This window comes from Triticum dicoccoides, chromosome 1B, assembly GCF_002162155.2.
Source record: "Triticum dicoccoides isolate Atlit2015 ecotype Zavitan chromosome 1B, WEW_v2.0, whole genome shotgun sequence".
NCBI lineage: Eukaryota > Viridiplantae > Streptophyta > Magnoliopsida > Poales > Poaceae > Triticum > Triticum dicoccoides.
The window spans coordinates 668,678,182-668,692,705 of record NC_041381.1 but is presented as its reverse complement, the minus strand read 5'-3'; the positions used below and the strand labels follow the sequence as shown (position 1 = coordinate 668,692,705).

General features: G+C 44.5%; 1 protein-coding gene across 1 annotated transcript; it reads left to right on the top strand.

The window, feature by feature from the left end:
- Positions 1–1,799: 1,799 nt before the first annotated feature.
- Positions 1,800–14,298, top strand: LOC119349529 (homeobox-DDT domain protein RLT2-like). Its single transcript, XM_037617569.1, has 18 exons — positions 1,800–2,511; positions 2,632–3,117; positions 3,420–3,496; positions 4,803–5,300; positions 5,387–5,479; positions 5,556–5,720; positions 5,811–6,033; positions 6,898–6,998; positions 7,397–7,483; positions 7,795–7,947; positions 8,045–8,194; positions 8,732–8,941; positions 9,035–9,706; positions 9,785–10,324; positions 11,177–11,797; positions 11,895–11,999; positions 12,466–12,729; positions 13,100–14,298. Exons 1-18 carry the CDS (start codon positions 2,319–2,321, stop codon positions 14,036–14,038), a joined length of 5,577 nt encoding a protein of 1,858 aa, XP_037473466.1. The 5' UTR covers positions 1,800–2,318; the 3' UTR covers positions 14,039–14,298.
- Positions 14,299–14,524: the final 226 nt, after the last annotated feature.

Here is a 14,524-nt window from a genome sequence, read left to right as displayed (position 1 = left end):
TGAATAGAACATGATACTACATGATGTTGAAGTACAAGAGATACGACAGGAGGCTATTCTTGATTTTAGCCTACTATTGTGCTAACTCTATAGAGGTTTTATTCTATGATAAAGTTTGTGAAGAGGAGATAAAAGGATATGATAAGAACAAATGTTACTAGAGGGGGATCCGATCGAGTGAAGTTATTAGTGGAGTAAACGTTTGCTCCGCTATAGGTGGCCGCTGTTTTCCAACTCGCGTGAAGCGATATATAGGCATGCACATCCCTATGCCTCTCTACGGTTCCGCAACCAAGAGAGACATGCTGGCAAGATGGGCCGTGACTGGGCCAAGATGCAACACGAGCAAAAAGGTAGGAAAACAAATCAGGCATCCACCCGTCATGGACTTTTCAGCTGGATCGCCTGGGTTGAGTCGTCTGGGCAGATCGGACGACCCGAAGCCGCCCCGAGGCTCCCACGGCTAGCCATCCAGCAACAGACGACAAGGAGGCTCTGCTCACGCATGGAGAGCACAGGGAGGCGGGTACTCCACCATCCTTTATAGGAGTAATGCCTTTCTATTATGAGGTTCATAAGTTGAATAGAACATGATACTACATGATGTTGAAGTACAAGAGATACGACAGGAGGCTATTCTTGATTTTAGCCTACTATTGTGCTAACTCTATAGAGGTTTTATTCTATGATAAAGTTTGTGAAGAGGAGATAAAAGGATATGATAAGAACAAATGTTACTAGAGGGGGATCCGATCGAGTGAAGTTATTAGTGGAGTAAACGTTTGCTCCGCTATAGGTGGCCGCTGTTTTCCAACTCGCGTGAAGCGATATATAGGCATGCACATCCCTATGCCTCTCTACGGTTCCGCAACCAAGAGAGACATGCTGGCAAGATGGGCCGTGACTGGGCCAAGATGCAACACGAGCAAAAAGGTAGGAAAACAAATCAGGCATCCACCCGTCATGGACTTTTCAGCTGGATCGCCTGGGTTGAGTCGTCTGGGCAGATCGGACGACCCGAAGCCGCCCCGAGGCTCCCACGGCTAGCCATCCAGCAACAGACGACAAGGAGGCTCTGCTCACGCGTGGAGAGCACAGGGAGGCGGGTACTCCACCATCCTTTATAGGAGTAATGCCTTTCTGTTATGAGGTTCATAAGTTGAATAGAACATGATACTACATGATGTTGAAGTACAAGAGATACGACAGGAGGCTATTCTTGATTTTAGCCTACTATTGTGCTAACTCTATAGAGGTTTTATTCTATGATAAAGTTTGTGAAGAGGAGATAAAAGGATATGATAAGAACATATGTTACTAGAGGGGGATCCGATCGAGTGAAGTTATTAGTGGAGTAAACGTTTGCTCCGCTATAGGTGGCCGCTGTTATGACCGGCATATTAGGGACTTAGCCCAGTTAGTTGTGGCTCAGTTTATTTGTGATAGCCTGGCTTAATAGGGATGATAGGCTACTCATATCAACAAGGAATTCCCTCTTTTTTGGGAGCCCATTCGAAAAGAACCCCAAAGGTAAGCATGCTAGGCTTGGAGTAATTTCAAGATGGGTGACCGACCAGGAAGTTGCTCCCGGGTGCGCATGAGTGAGGACAAAGTGAGTTTTCCGAAAAAACAAAAGTGGCTGAGTTGACTTGATCGACCGGCTGGCCGGCTTGACCCAGAGGCAAGGTGACGTGCTCCTCACCTGACTGACCCCCGGGCGCGGACCCATCCCTCCCCAGTCCCCACCCCACCCACAGAAGATCCAGCGGCAGTTCTACGGCGCGAGGAACAACCTATGAACACGCCCCGTCCACATCCCACCCCTCCCCTCCGGAGATACGAAATTTCATTCCCTTCCTTCCACCAGACGCAGACGCGGCAGAGGCCACCATCGATCGCTCGATCGCGGGCGAATCCGCGCGTCATTATTCCCATTAACAGCAGCAAGCAAAGAGGAGAAAGAGCAAATAATAAACGGATACAGAGCGAGCGGAAAGGAGGAGGGGTTTTTATTAGTCGTCCTATCGTAGCATGGAACAGCAGCAGCATCATCGTCCAGCGACCCGAATCCAAATCCAAATCCATCCCGTGGCCTCCCGTCTCTCCTCCCCCGCCCCTCTCCCCCAATCCCAATCCCAGTCGCCGCCGCCCTCCCCCTCCTCCCTCGTGCTCGCGGGGTTCCCGGCGCGGGCCGTCGCCGGGCGGGTCCGGATTCGGGTCCTCGTCCTCGGCCGCGGGGTTCCAGGGGGCGTGAGGTGCGGTCGTTGGTGTCGTTAGGTTTCGGCGGATCTAGGGTTCCATTCGATCCATCGGCGGGGATGGACTCCTCCGGCGACGGAGGGGACGACGGGCCCGGGGCCGCGCCGGGGAGCCCCGCGCCGGCCTCCTCCTCGGCGCCCTCCGCGGGGGCCGCGGGACCCGGCGGCGCGTCTGGATCCAGCGGGAAGCCCACGGCGAGGCGCGTCATGAAGACGCCCTACCAGCTCGAGGTCCTCGAGCAGACCTACACAGGTTCGCCCACGCTTCCTTCCTCAGCCCTCTGTATTTCGCTTCACAGGATTTTCTTTTCCGTCAAAAATGTATGCACGCTCGTGAGTTTTTCCTGAGGATTTATTTCTGGTGATGGTGCAGAGGACCCGTACCCGAACGAGGCCAAGCGGGTGGAGCTGTCGGCCAAGCTGGGGCTCACGGACAGGCAGCTGCAGATGTGGTTCTGCCACCGGAGGCTCAAGGACCGCAGGCCGCCGCCCGCCACCAAGCAGAGGGACGAGGAGGTCGCCGTGCCGGTCCTGGCGCCCCCGCCCGTGCTGCCACACCCGCACGCCGAGCCAGCATACGCCGAGCAGCTGCTGCTGCCCTGCAGCGGCTCCCGGAGAGGGCCTGGCCGCTCGTCTGCCGTGCCGAGGATTTCTGCTCCCGAGGTCGACAGGAGGTACTACGAGGCGCATCCAGTCATGCTGCCTCCGCAGGCGCCGGTGCAGCTCACGCGGGCCGCGCACCGGGCTATCGAGACCGTGCAGCAGCTCATAGGAGAGCCGCTGAGGGAGGATGGGCCCGTGCTTGGTGATCACTTTGATCCGCTTCCTCCTGGTGCATTCGGAGCGCCTATGCCTGTTGGTATGAGTGTTATGCCCATTCCCATTGTGCTTCTGTTTTTATTTTTCGTTTGTGCCTAGTATGTTTGCATGCTTAATGGCACAAATGAGTAATATAGGTGGATATGAACTTGAATAATTTTTGTGTTCACGCAAGTGTTAGATACTGTATTGTTTTGTAGTGTTGCTGTTGATGCCAATTGTTTGTGTGGTGCTTTCAATATTCTAAATGCTTTGTTGTTGATGTTGTTGTTGTTGCTGCTGCTGTATAGTATACTATCAATATTCTGACTTGATCTCTGCTCTTGTCATGTTGTGGAGTAGTTCCAGAGCAGCGGAAGCAGCCTTATCGATCACATGAGACCAGTGTATTTTCTGCACACGATCCAAAGCCCATGAAGGTATGCTTCAGTGCATTTGCAGACACATGTTTAATAATGGCAGTCACTGAGCTGCACCCCTGTTACCGAGTAGATGGTCTGAGTAGAAGGCTAACTAGTCCATCCCAGTTTGCATTCATAATAAACTGTTTGATGAGAGGGTTTATTCATTTATATCCCAGTGTGCCTGCAAGGAGCGAACTGTCTTTCATGCAGAGCCACCTCTGAATACTTCAAATGTTTGTTGAGGCACTACTTGCATATTTGCATTTGATGCACCGTAGTTACTTATGAAGATATTGGATCCTAAGCAGCGCTGCATATAACATGGCGAAATCATCATGGCTAATCTTGAAAGCTGGCTGCGTGTAATATCCATGCGAATTTGTCCCAACTGGCTTCGGGGCCAAGTTTGGGATTAACGCTAGGTCTAATGATATATGTTATGATGTATGTTCTTTATGGTTTTCTGGCCTTGTTGTCCCGATTAGCTGCTCAAAGGCAAAATTAACCAATCATGTGAGCAGCCTAACCAAGGAAATTATATGGTTTAGAGACAACTGCTAATTATTTGCGCAGAGCCTACCTTATGGCGTCTTTGTAAAATGGCCACAATGACTTTATAATGTATGTAAACTAGCAAGTTGTTGTACTGGAACTTTATCGATGGTCCTATGAAGTCAATTTTGGATTTGATGTCATATATTAATTTTTGCTCTTTATAGTATTGCATATGACCCTGCTCGTGTACCACTGCTTGAAAGTACGTTACTATTGTCGTTTGTAAATGTGGTTGTTAGCGCAGTGGTGGAAGTACTCCCCAGTTGTGCCAAGAAAGAGGTCCTGGGTTCGATGCGGCCTCTCTGCACTGCAATGTGCAGGGGTAAGGCTTGCCTCATATAATCCTTCCCCAGACCCCACCTGGTGTGGGAGCTTCGATCTCTTAGCTTGTCCTTTTTGTGATGTAGATTGCTCTTTTGACTCGAGTACAGGGCATGGCCTTTTGCAGTAACTGTACATTCCTACCCTTGGCTCCATTAAATGGAAAATTTTGAGTTTATTCCTTGTATATATATTGTTGCATTAATGGGAACAGTGCAAAGAGAGACGTTTCTTCTGCTCTGTTTATGGACCAATACGTGGATGAGTGGTTCTTGTTAGCTTGGTTACTACAAACATGTGTTCTTCTCTCATGACTGATCACATCACACTTGTACTTTCATACTTCATACTCAATTTTACAGTAGCTGCATCCTCCTGTTCTGTTTTCTGCTTGCCTTGTTGTTTCTAGTTTGACAGTATTTTTTATTCTGTTTTTTCCTTGCAGGCATCAGCATTCTTGCCAAGCATAGACCCTTCTGTTTCAAGTACAGTTACCGGGAAGAGGAAGTACATGTCTGGAAATTCTTCTCATCTTCCTTCACGGGCAGTACATGAGTACCAGTTTCTTCCAGAACACTCTAGCGATATATATGAGAGGACAAGCCAGTCGTGCTTTTATGATGCTCCAGCAGAAGCTTCAAATTCGAGGATATCTTCTCTGTCTACAGGATCACGCTTACTCCATGGTGCTGAGAAAGCATCTAGCTATGCGTTTGATGGTCAAGTATCTGGCTCTAGCCATTTAAATCAACATGGAAAACCATTGATCTCCCTGTCAGGATCCACAGATTATGAGATGGCTTCGAATATTGATGTTAGTCCTGCTCGAATCGAAGGCCAGTTTGGCATTCCTCAGGTTGCTGGACTTCAAAATCCCCTTGCATCCGCTGAAGGAGTGGATTATCACGATGAAGATGCATATCGACTGGATAGAAAGCGAAAAGTATGATTTTTGCTTCATGGATGCCATTTTTTTCTGTACACATCATGTGAGTTGATGTATGATCTTTGTTCTCATATTTACTCCAGCATAATGAAGAATCAAAGATTGCGAAGGAAGTTGATGCTGAAGAAAAACGGATAAGAAAGGAACTCGAGAAGCAAGATGTGTTGAAGAAAAAGGTATTCCTTGTTCATGTTATAGAAGGTCAATTGTGTCTTTCATGGTAAGACATTTAACATTCTAATATATTTGCAGAGAGAAGAACAAATGCGGAAGGAAGTTGAGAGGTATGACCGTGAAAGAAAAAAAGAAGAGGAGAGGTTTATGCGTGAAAAACAGAGGGAAGAAGAGAGACTCCAAAAGGAACAATGGCGTGAACAGAAGCGCATGGAGAAGTTTTTGGTGAAACAATCCTTGAGAGTTAGTTCACTGGCTCCTAAACTATGAATGCATTAGGCATAGAGATTAGACCACTTGTACTTTTCAGTTTATAACCTGTTCTCTGCACAGGCCGAAAAACTAAAGCAGAAAGAGGAGCTTCGGAAGGAGAAAGAAGCTGCAAGACAAAAGGCTGCTAATGAAAGGGCCACAGCACGTAGAATTGCACGGGAGTACATGGAACTAATGGAAGATGAACGGTTAGAACTAATGGAACTGGTTTCACGAAGCAAAGGGTTGCCCTCGATGCTTTCTCTTGATAGTGACACATTGCAGCAACTCGATTCATTTAGAGGTCTGCACTACATTCCTGGATCTATGCTTATGGACTGTGCACTGCCTTTGGTTCCTTTGTTCTTGTTTCAGAAAAAGAAAAGGAAAAGCATATGTCGATTTAATACTGAACACTCTCTTTCTCAATTGGGTACCTAAACTTATCTATTGTATGTCCAAAGACAAGTTCTATGTCAAAAGGATTATTAACTTGAAATTTATGATCTACCTGTTCCTAGTACATTTTCAGCCCGAAGTTCTGCTGCTACTTGGGTTATCAATATATTATAAGTATGGAGAACTTTTTAAAATAATTTTACTAGTTTAATTTAACATGTTTAATTGTTCAAACATTTGAGCCTTGCCTGCCGTTTCCTTTTTTTTCCTAATAAGGAAGCTACTAAAGAAATAATTTCATTAATGCTCAATATTTTAAGGCACAAGGGAGTCTACCCTTCCCATATTAAAATCATTATCAGTGTGAAAACAGATACTTCCTCTAGTATCATATAATAGCTTCACTTTGGACAGTGGCATGGTATGCAACCTACTAACTTATATGGTATGAAAGTAATTTTCAAGAGAAATGTGCACATATGATTTAGAAGCACCCAGTCTAAATATGCCCAATGATACTGCTAGTCAATGTTTAAAAGTTACCTTGACTTTGTTCAAAGACAGCTTTTTAGGGAACCCAAGGGAGTAGATCAAGTGATCTCATGATTATTTACTGCTTAGCTGGTGCTATATCATACGAACACTTTCTTTTGGTTGAGTTAAATATCACAAAAAAGAGGAACTTTTTTTGCTTGCTACTTTGGCTCTGTTTAAGCTTGAAGTGTAGCAGCTTAATGCAACATCTGAATTGTGGTTTATCCTTGTGCAGGAATGCTGACACAGTTTCCTACTGAAGCTGTGAGATTGAAGGTGCCTTTTTCAATAAAGCCATGGACAAGTTCTGAGAGTAACATTGGAAACCTTTTGATGGTACCTCCTGATCTGATTCTTCAACTTTTTTTTTCTTTTGTCCCCTAAATCCTCTCACCAGCAATCTACCCACAACCACACACCCAAAGATAGGTAAACGGAAGCTTGAAAATTGCACTTTAAAAATCTTGCTGCCCTGTGTCAACGAAGGGCACAATTGTAAAGCTGAAGTGTAAAGAATACAATTTCTGTCACCGTATTGTTCCTCTAGAAAGTTTTATTCTTCTACTACTACATATGCTTCTTTGGCAATTGTGTATGAAAAAGAATCTTGTACATGTGTTTGCTTGCTTCATTAACCTGCAGGTTTTTTGTAAAACGATGACAGGGCCTTCTTTTCAAAGTATATGCTAGAGTGTATTCTTTTTTTAACTGAGGCTGCTTTCTATCAAATTCAGGTGTGGAAGTTCTTTTTTACCTTTGCGGATGTACTTGAGCTTCCATCATTCACACTCGATGAGTTTGTGCAATCTCTTCATGATTATGTAAGTTATTTGCCCGATCTATGATGCTAAAACATAAACTTTGTACTGTTGACTCTAATCAATGCTGAGATGTGCGCACCTGCTATACGATGCTGGTTATATTTGAATAATACCTTAGACTTCTCCATTCGTTTACTCCTCCTTCCTTGGCTTTCATATCTTATTCATTCATACGTTGACTGTTGGATGCTAAAGAGTAAGACTGAACTGGCATTTGACTGTTGGATCATGATTAAGTTTTCAGAGACTTTATTTCTGCGCCTTTTATGAAATTTGACGTTGTCTGCTGGTTGCTGGTATTCATTTGGCAGGACTCAAGGTTGTTGGGGGAATTGCATGTTGCTGTGCTGAAATCCATCATAAAAGATATTGAGGATGTTGCCCGGACTTCTTCAGTTGTTTCCGGAGTGAATCAGAGCAGTTCTGCTAATCCAGGAGGTGGACATCCACAGATTGTTGAAGGGGTGTGTGTGCACATCTCCTCTTTTTCTATAACATAGATTTTGTTCCGCACAGTCCAATTTTATCTATAATTTAACACATCTGATTTCTTGCTATTAGGCATATGCTTGGGGGTTCAACATACTTACCTGGCAGCGCCACTTGACTTATCTTACATGGCCTGAAATATTGCGCCAATTTGGTTTATCTGCTAGTTTTGGGCCTCAGTTGAAGAAAAGGACTGAAGATGTATACCATGACGATAATGAGGTATTGACTTTTGAAAGTTTCCAATATACATATGATATTAGCCTGACAGCTACTCCCTCTGTCCCACAATATGTGGGACGGAGGGAGTATATTGTAGGACAAAGTATATATGGCCCCAGTTACAAAAAGGTATATGACCCCAGTGACAAAAAAGTCTATGACCCCATGGAATATGGGGCTGTGTCCATGTGAACTATGAAATACGGGCTGTGTCCATGTGAACTATAAAACCATCTAACTAGAACCCTGGTACTTATGAGAACTGTCTACTTAACCTCAAGTGGTGCTAAGTGGGTGGGAGTAAACAATACTATTATACTCATCAAACCATGTGCAATCCTTAGTTTTATAAGGACACCTGATTATCTTGGATGATAACTGACAGTATTTATGCTGTTCATGATAATTGAAACTTAAGAGTACATATTTGCAGCTCTATAGCATTTATGAACCTACAATTTGTGCTCTTTTGTTCTTCATGGCTAGAAAAGAATGTATATACTCGAGAACTTAAATTAATGCAAAATTTGTTGACAGGGCCGGAATAGTGCGGATGTTATTTCCACTCTGCGAAATGGTTCAGCAGCTGTGAAATCTGCTGCTTTGATGAAAGAAAGGGGCTACACCAACCGTCGCAGGTCTAGGCACCGTCTGACACCTGGAACGGTAAAATTTGCTGCTTTCCATGTTTTATCACTTGAAGGAGACGAAGGTCTCTCGATACTGGAAGTTGCAGAAAAAATTCAGGTACATCCGCATCTCAGTTTTTCTTCCAAACTAACCCTGACCTGATATTGTTTACTTATCTGACCTTCTTGATTTCATTATTAATCCCTTCAGAGATCTGGACTTAGGGACCTTACAACAAGCAAGACACCTGAGGCATCTATATCTGCTGCATTGTCAAGGGATACCAAGCTTTTTGAAAGAACCGCGCCCTCTACATATTGTGTTAAAACTCCTTATAGAAAAGACCCAGCTGATTCTGAGGCTGTGTTCTCAGCAGCACGGGAAAAGATAAGGGTGTTTCAGAATGCACTTTCGGCGTGTGAAGAAGTGGAAAAGGATGTGGAGGATGCTGAAAGGGGGGATGATGATTCTGAATGTGACGAGGCCGATGATGATCCTGATGGCGATGAAGTGAATATAGAGGAAAAAGATGTTAATGCTTCAGTAAGAGCAAAAGATGCTGGCTTGCCAATTGCAGCTGGTGACATAAATGATGAAGTAAAAAGTGTGGTTAACCCATCTATGCCATCAAGCCCTCACAGTAAATCTCCAAGCGGCTTGCAGCGTATGGTAGATAAGTCCACTGCAGTTAGTACTTCAAGTGATCCACCCATTGGAGCTTCACAAGACGCAGAGATTGATGAAAGTAACCAAGGGGAATCCTGGGTTCAGGGGCTAGCTGAAGGTGACTACTGTGATCTTAGTGTGGAGGAACGCCTCAATGCATTGGTTGCATTGATTGGTGTTGCCACTGAAGGAAATTCTATGCGTGCAATTCTGGAGGTATTTATCTTGCCTACTCTCTATATCTTGATATTTTCCCATTGAACGGCATCTGAGCAAGTGACTGCACTTTTGCAGGAACGTCTTGAGGCAGCAAATGCTTTAAAAAAGCAAATGTGGGCAGAGTCACAACTTGATAGAAGGCGTTCAAGGGAAGAGTTTGCAGGCAGAATGCAACATGATCCTTGCACGGATTTGAAGGCTGATGCGGATCAAGGAAATAATGTTGGTGAATGCACTCTTACTCCAGTACATAACCTCATCAAAGAGAACGGTGGAAAGGCCAGCTCAGTAAACAATGATTTGCTCGTCGACCAACAAAGTCAGCTTATTATGGTTCATGAGGGGAATGGTGTAAGCAGGATATCCAATGCTAACCCAGAGAGCTTATCTGCTCAGCAATATGCTTCATCTGAGAAAACACGATCTCAGTTGAAATCATTCATTGGTCACAAGGCAGAACAGCTGTATGTCTACAGATCATTGCCTCTTGGACAAGATCGAAGACGCAATCGGTATTGGCAGTTTTCTACTTCTGTATCATCCAATGACCCTGGATCTGGAAGAATATTCTTTGAATCTAGAGATGGATACTGGAGGCTCATTGACTCGGCTGAGGTGGGTATTTTTTAATTCTTAACTCTTAAATGCAGTTCTGTCGTCCAATATTCTCAATAGAAGCTGACACATGATGCAGTTCAGCTGGTTCATTTTGTCCTTCTATCTGTTAATCAGTCACTTCATTGCTTGTGCAATTTACTTTATGCGATCATGTTAAGTATGAACACATGACATTCAAATACGAGAGAGAATTGTTACCTCAAGTTAAATGGATTGCATCTATATCATTGGAGGGTGGGGCTGTGGGAGGGCACAATTGATAAGAGTAAAGTGAAATTACTCACGGTGTCTCTCTGAAAACTATTTTTGTTGGATGACATAAACCATCTATCTATACTCGATCGAATGGCTTTTAGATATTATTTGCTTTCTCCTCTCCCATTCTAATACTCCCTTTCTCTAGATTGGTGTGACTGTTCAGCAAGTGTTGTGCTGTATTACTCGGATGCACTGATTTCTGCTGGTGCCGGCTAGAAATTGAGTTTTCTGTGACCAGCTTGAAATGAGAATTTCTAACTAGTTTTTATTGTTGATTATTACTTGCTGACCTCTTCTTTAAGTTTACTACCCTTGGTGTTTGGACTGGTGCTGGAGCATATGCTGCCAAGCAACTCTGAACTGCTAACAGCAGCTGATCTATTGAAAAAGTAGATACTTATTAGAGTGATTATCATTCATCTTTCTCCATCATTTAGCAAGTGGACATAAATTGTTATTAACTGATTATGTACTACGTCACTCTTAAAGTGAAGTTTGTTTTTTTACACAACCAACTGCATTATCTCATTTGCAATGTATCTGCAGAATTAGACTCACCGTTTTAACATGATGTCTTGCCGTAAAATGCAGGCATTTGATGCTTTAGTAGCTTCCCTTGACACTCGTGGCATCAGGGAGTCACATCTGCACTCAATGTTGCAAAGCATCGAGTCAACCTTTAAGGATGCTATAGGGAGGATAAAGTGTGCCACTATAGAACACTCAGCTGGAAGGAATTTGAGAAATGGAAGTAGTGAAATCATTAGCCCAAATCATAGTAATGAATTTGGAAGTCCATGCAGCACCCTTTCAGGTGTCGTTTCTGATACTGGAGTAGCATACTCGGATTCTTTCAAGATAGAGCTTGGGCGTAATGATCTTGAGAAGGTTGCTATTTCCAAGAGGGCATGTATGTTTCTGAAGTGGATGTGGGAGTGCAACAATCATCAGTCCACATGTGCCATGAAATATGGAAAGAAACGGTGTTCTGATTTGATACATGGTTGTGATTATTGCTATCAGATTTATTTAGCTGAAGAAATGCACTGTTCGTCTTGCCACAAGACATTCAAATCCATTCACAGTCTCTCGGAACATACATCACAATGTGAGGAGAAACGGAGAACCGATCCCAATTGGAAGATACAATTATCAGACGATTCTGTTCCCATAAGACCGAGATTGCTGAAGCTGCTGTTAGCTACCGTTGAGGTTGGTAATTACATGTTTTTAGTCATTGACCTGCTGTTCCTATTGTGCTTGTTTCTAGTAGCTCTGTTGTTTAAGTTGTTAGCATTTTGTATCTCAGGCCTCGGTTCCAGCAGAAGCTCTCCAACCATTTTGGACAGATGGATATCGAAAATCATGGGCTGTTAAGTTGTTTTCTACATCATCCAACGAAGAAATTTTCCAGGTTCCCCATCCTTTGCCTTTCTATTATAGTCAATGCACCAAGTAGTTTCTTTTTGTTTGGTATAGACACGGCTGCCTTGAGTTTTAGCATTAGTACTCAATGCACCAAGTAGTTTATTTAGTTTGGTTGACAGGGGCGAGGGGCCTCACCTCGGATCCACTTGTCCACAAAGAACATGCTGGAAATTATTTCACCCAATGAACTGTACATGCGCTGCTTTAGTTCTCGTGATGTAGATTATAGTTTAGACAAGAGATGACAGTCATCTAAGTCCCTCTAATAGTCAGATCGATACTGCTTTAAACCATAAGGATTCCATCACCACCAACTTGCTTCAGTTTGCCAGCCTGAATGTTCTAGCAGTTGCTACTTTACCATGTTTTGATAGCGAGGGTAACTTAGCAGGAACCTTTATACATGTTTGTATTTGCCCACCTGAAATATTGCTGTCGTCATGTTTTTGCAGCTGTTAACTGTGCTGGAAGGTGCACTAAAAAGGGATTACTTGTCATCTAACTTTGAAACGACTGCTGAGTTGCTTAATTCAAATACACTAGATTTTGTTGGTCGGAATTCTATTGCATGTTCTGGATCTGCTGCTGTACTTCCATGGGTACCCAACACTGCTGCTGCTGTTACATTACGGCTGTTAGACATTGATTCTTCCCTCTCGTACACGCTTGATCAAAAGGCAGGATTAAATAAAGAGCGAGAAGCTGGGGATTTCATTGTGAGTGTCTTGCCTTATTATTATGCATCATCTTTTCATGGTATTTGCATGATTTGCTGGTAATAAGGCCTTGTACAATGGGAGGTGCTTAGGTGAGGTGCTTAGAGAAATAAACCAGACTTTCCTTAAGCACCGGTGCTTATTTGTACAGGATAGACGCTTAACTAAGCGTCTCTCCTGTAGAAATAGGTACCGGTGCTTCAGAAAAATCCGGTTTATTTTTCTAAGCATCTCTCTAAGCACCTCCCATTGTACAAGGCCTAAGGTGTCATCTTTGATGCCTTCAATTATGTCATGTGTTGATACATCACAATGATTTGTTTGGATATCTTAACGCTCTATTTCATCATACCTTGTTTCTTCTATGCAGAAGGGTCCTTCGAGATATACTGCTGTTAAGAACAAACAAGAAATGGGGCTGGTGGGAGCTCCTGGTTTTGATCATCATGATGGAGCGCAGCTGACTCCCAGCAATGGTCTTAGAGGCCGTGGACGAGGAGGTCGAGGGCGTGGCCGGGGAGGTAGATCCCTCAGTCGTGGTGGCAGGGTCCCAAGAGGTGTTGGCAGCTCTCCCAGGATTGAGTTCAGGGATGACAACAATGTGTCTTATAAGGAAACCGCAGATAAGCAAGCTGGCCGAGGCCGTGGGCGTGGTCGCGGCCGTGGGCGCGGGCGAGGACGTGGACGTGGACGTGGACGTGGCAGTATCAGTGAAAGTGGCAGTGGCAGTGTCCGAGGTCGTGGAAGAGGACGAGGACGAGGACTTCGAACTGTTAGGCCTAGGCAGCCAGTTGAGCTTCGAGCCAGATCAATTCCAAAGGCAAACTTGTTGGGAACCTTTGGCATGCTAAGTAATGCAAAGGCTATGATTGTGCATTCTCCACAGAGCTCCGGTGCGGAAGAGTGGGGCTTGGATAGACGGGCATATGCCGAGGATGACGAGAACAACTCAGTATCTCAATCAGATGAATCAGAAGGGGACGAAGAAAATGATGAGCCCATGAACGAGGATTATGATGAGCAGCTTCCAGATTATTCAAGGGGCAATTCTGGATCCAGCCCCCTTCAGATGATGGATTCGGAGTCGGAAGATAATGATGAATACGATGAGGAGGGTGAGGAGGACGGGCCCGACTATGATGCCGAACAACCCATGGACGAGGACAACGATGATGCTGAGATGAGCGAGGATGACGAACTTGGTGATGACGGCGACGATGATGACGGTGGTGGTAGTCAGGGTGGAGCGGGGAACGCTGACGACGACGACGACGACGGAGCATCCTATTCTTCAGAGTATAGTGAATAAGAGATGTCAGGAAGAAGCGGGTCCAGGCTGCCGAGCAGTGATGACTGAGCTACAGTTTCGCCTTCAGTCAGAAGGCCCAAATGCTGAAAGAAGTGTCGACGAGGATGAAATAGGTTTTATATTTGATTGCTGGGACGCAAGTTTGGTTGCTCCCGCTGGACTTGAGGTTTGTACATACTTTGTGTTAGTTGCTTACAGACTAGATGTTCCCAGTGTATACAAGATTACCGTCGGTTATAGAAGTGGTACTTTCTGCTTCATTCCTGTTACCCTTCATCTCGTTGCAGAGGGAGCGACCGAGCACTCACTTGGTAAGCACAGGAGCCAACCAAATGCTGCGCCAATAGATCGTGCCTTACATTTCTGACACTAATCAACCCAAGCGACAAAAGAAATTTGCATATCTTAGAACATCTGAATACATAACCTGCATGGATTTAGGAACATGCATAATCTTTGCATCTACCGCACAAATATTAAAATTTT

Coding starts and splice junctions, on each gene's coding strand:
- LOC119349529 (XM_037617569.1), top strand. CDS start 2,319: ATGGACTCCTCCGGCGACGGAGGGGACGACGGGCCCGGGGCCGCGCCG. Junction 6,034..6,897: donor GCAACTCGATTCATTTAGAG/GTCTGCACTACA, acceptor ATCCTTGTGCAG/GAATGCTGACACAGTTTCCT. Junction 11,798..11,894: donor TGCTGTTAGCTACCGTTGAG/GTTGGTAATTAC, acceptor TTTGTATCTCAG/GCCTCGGTTCCAGCAGAAGC.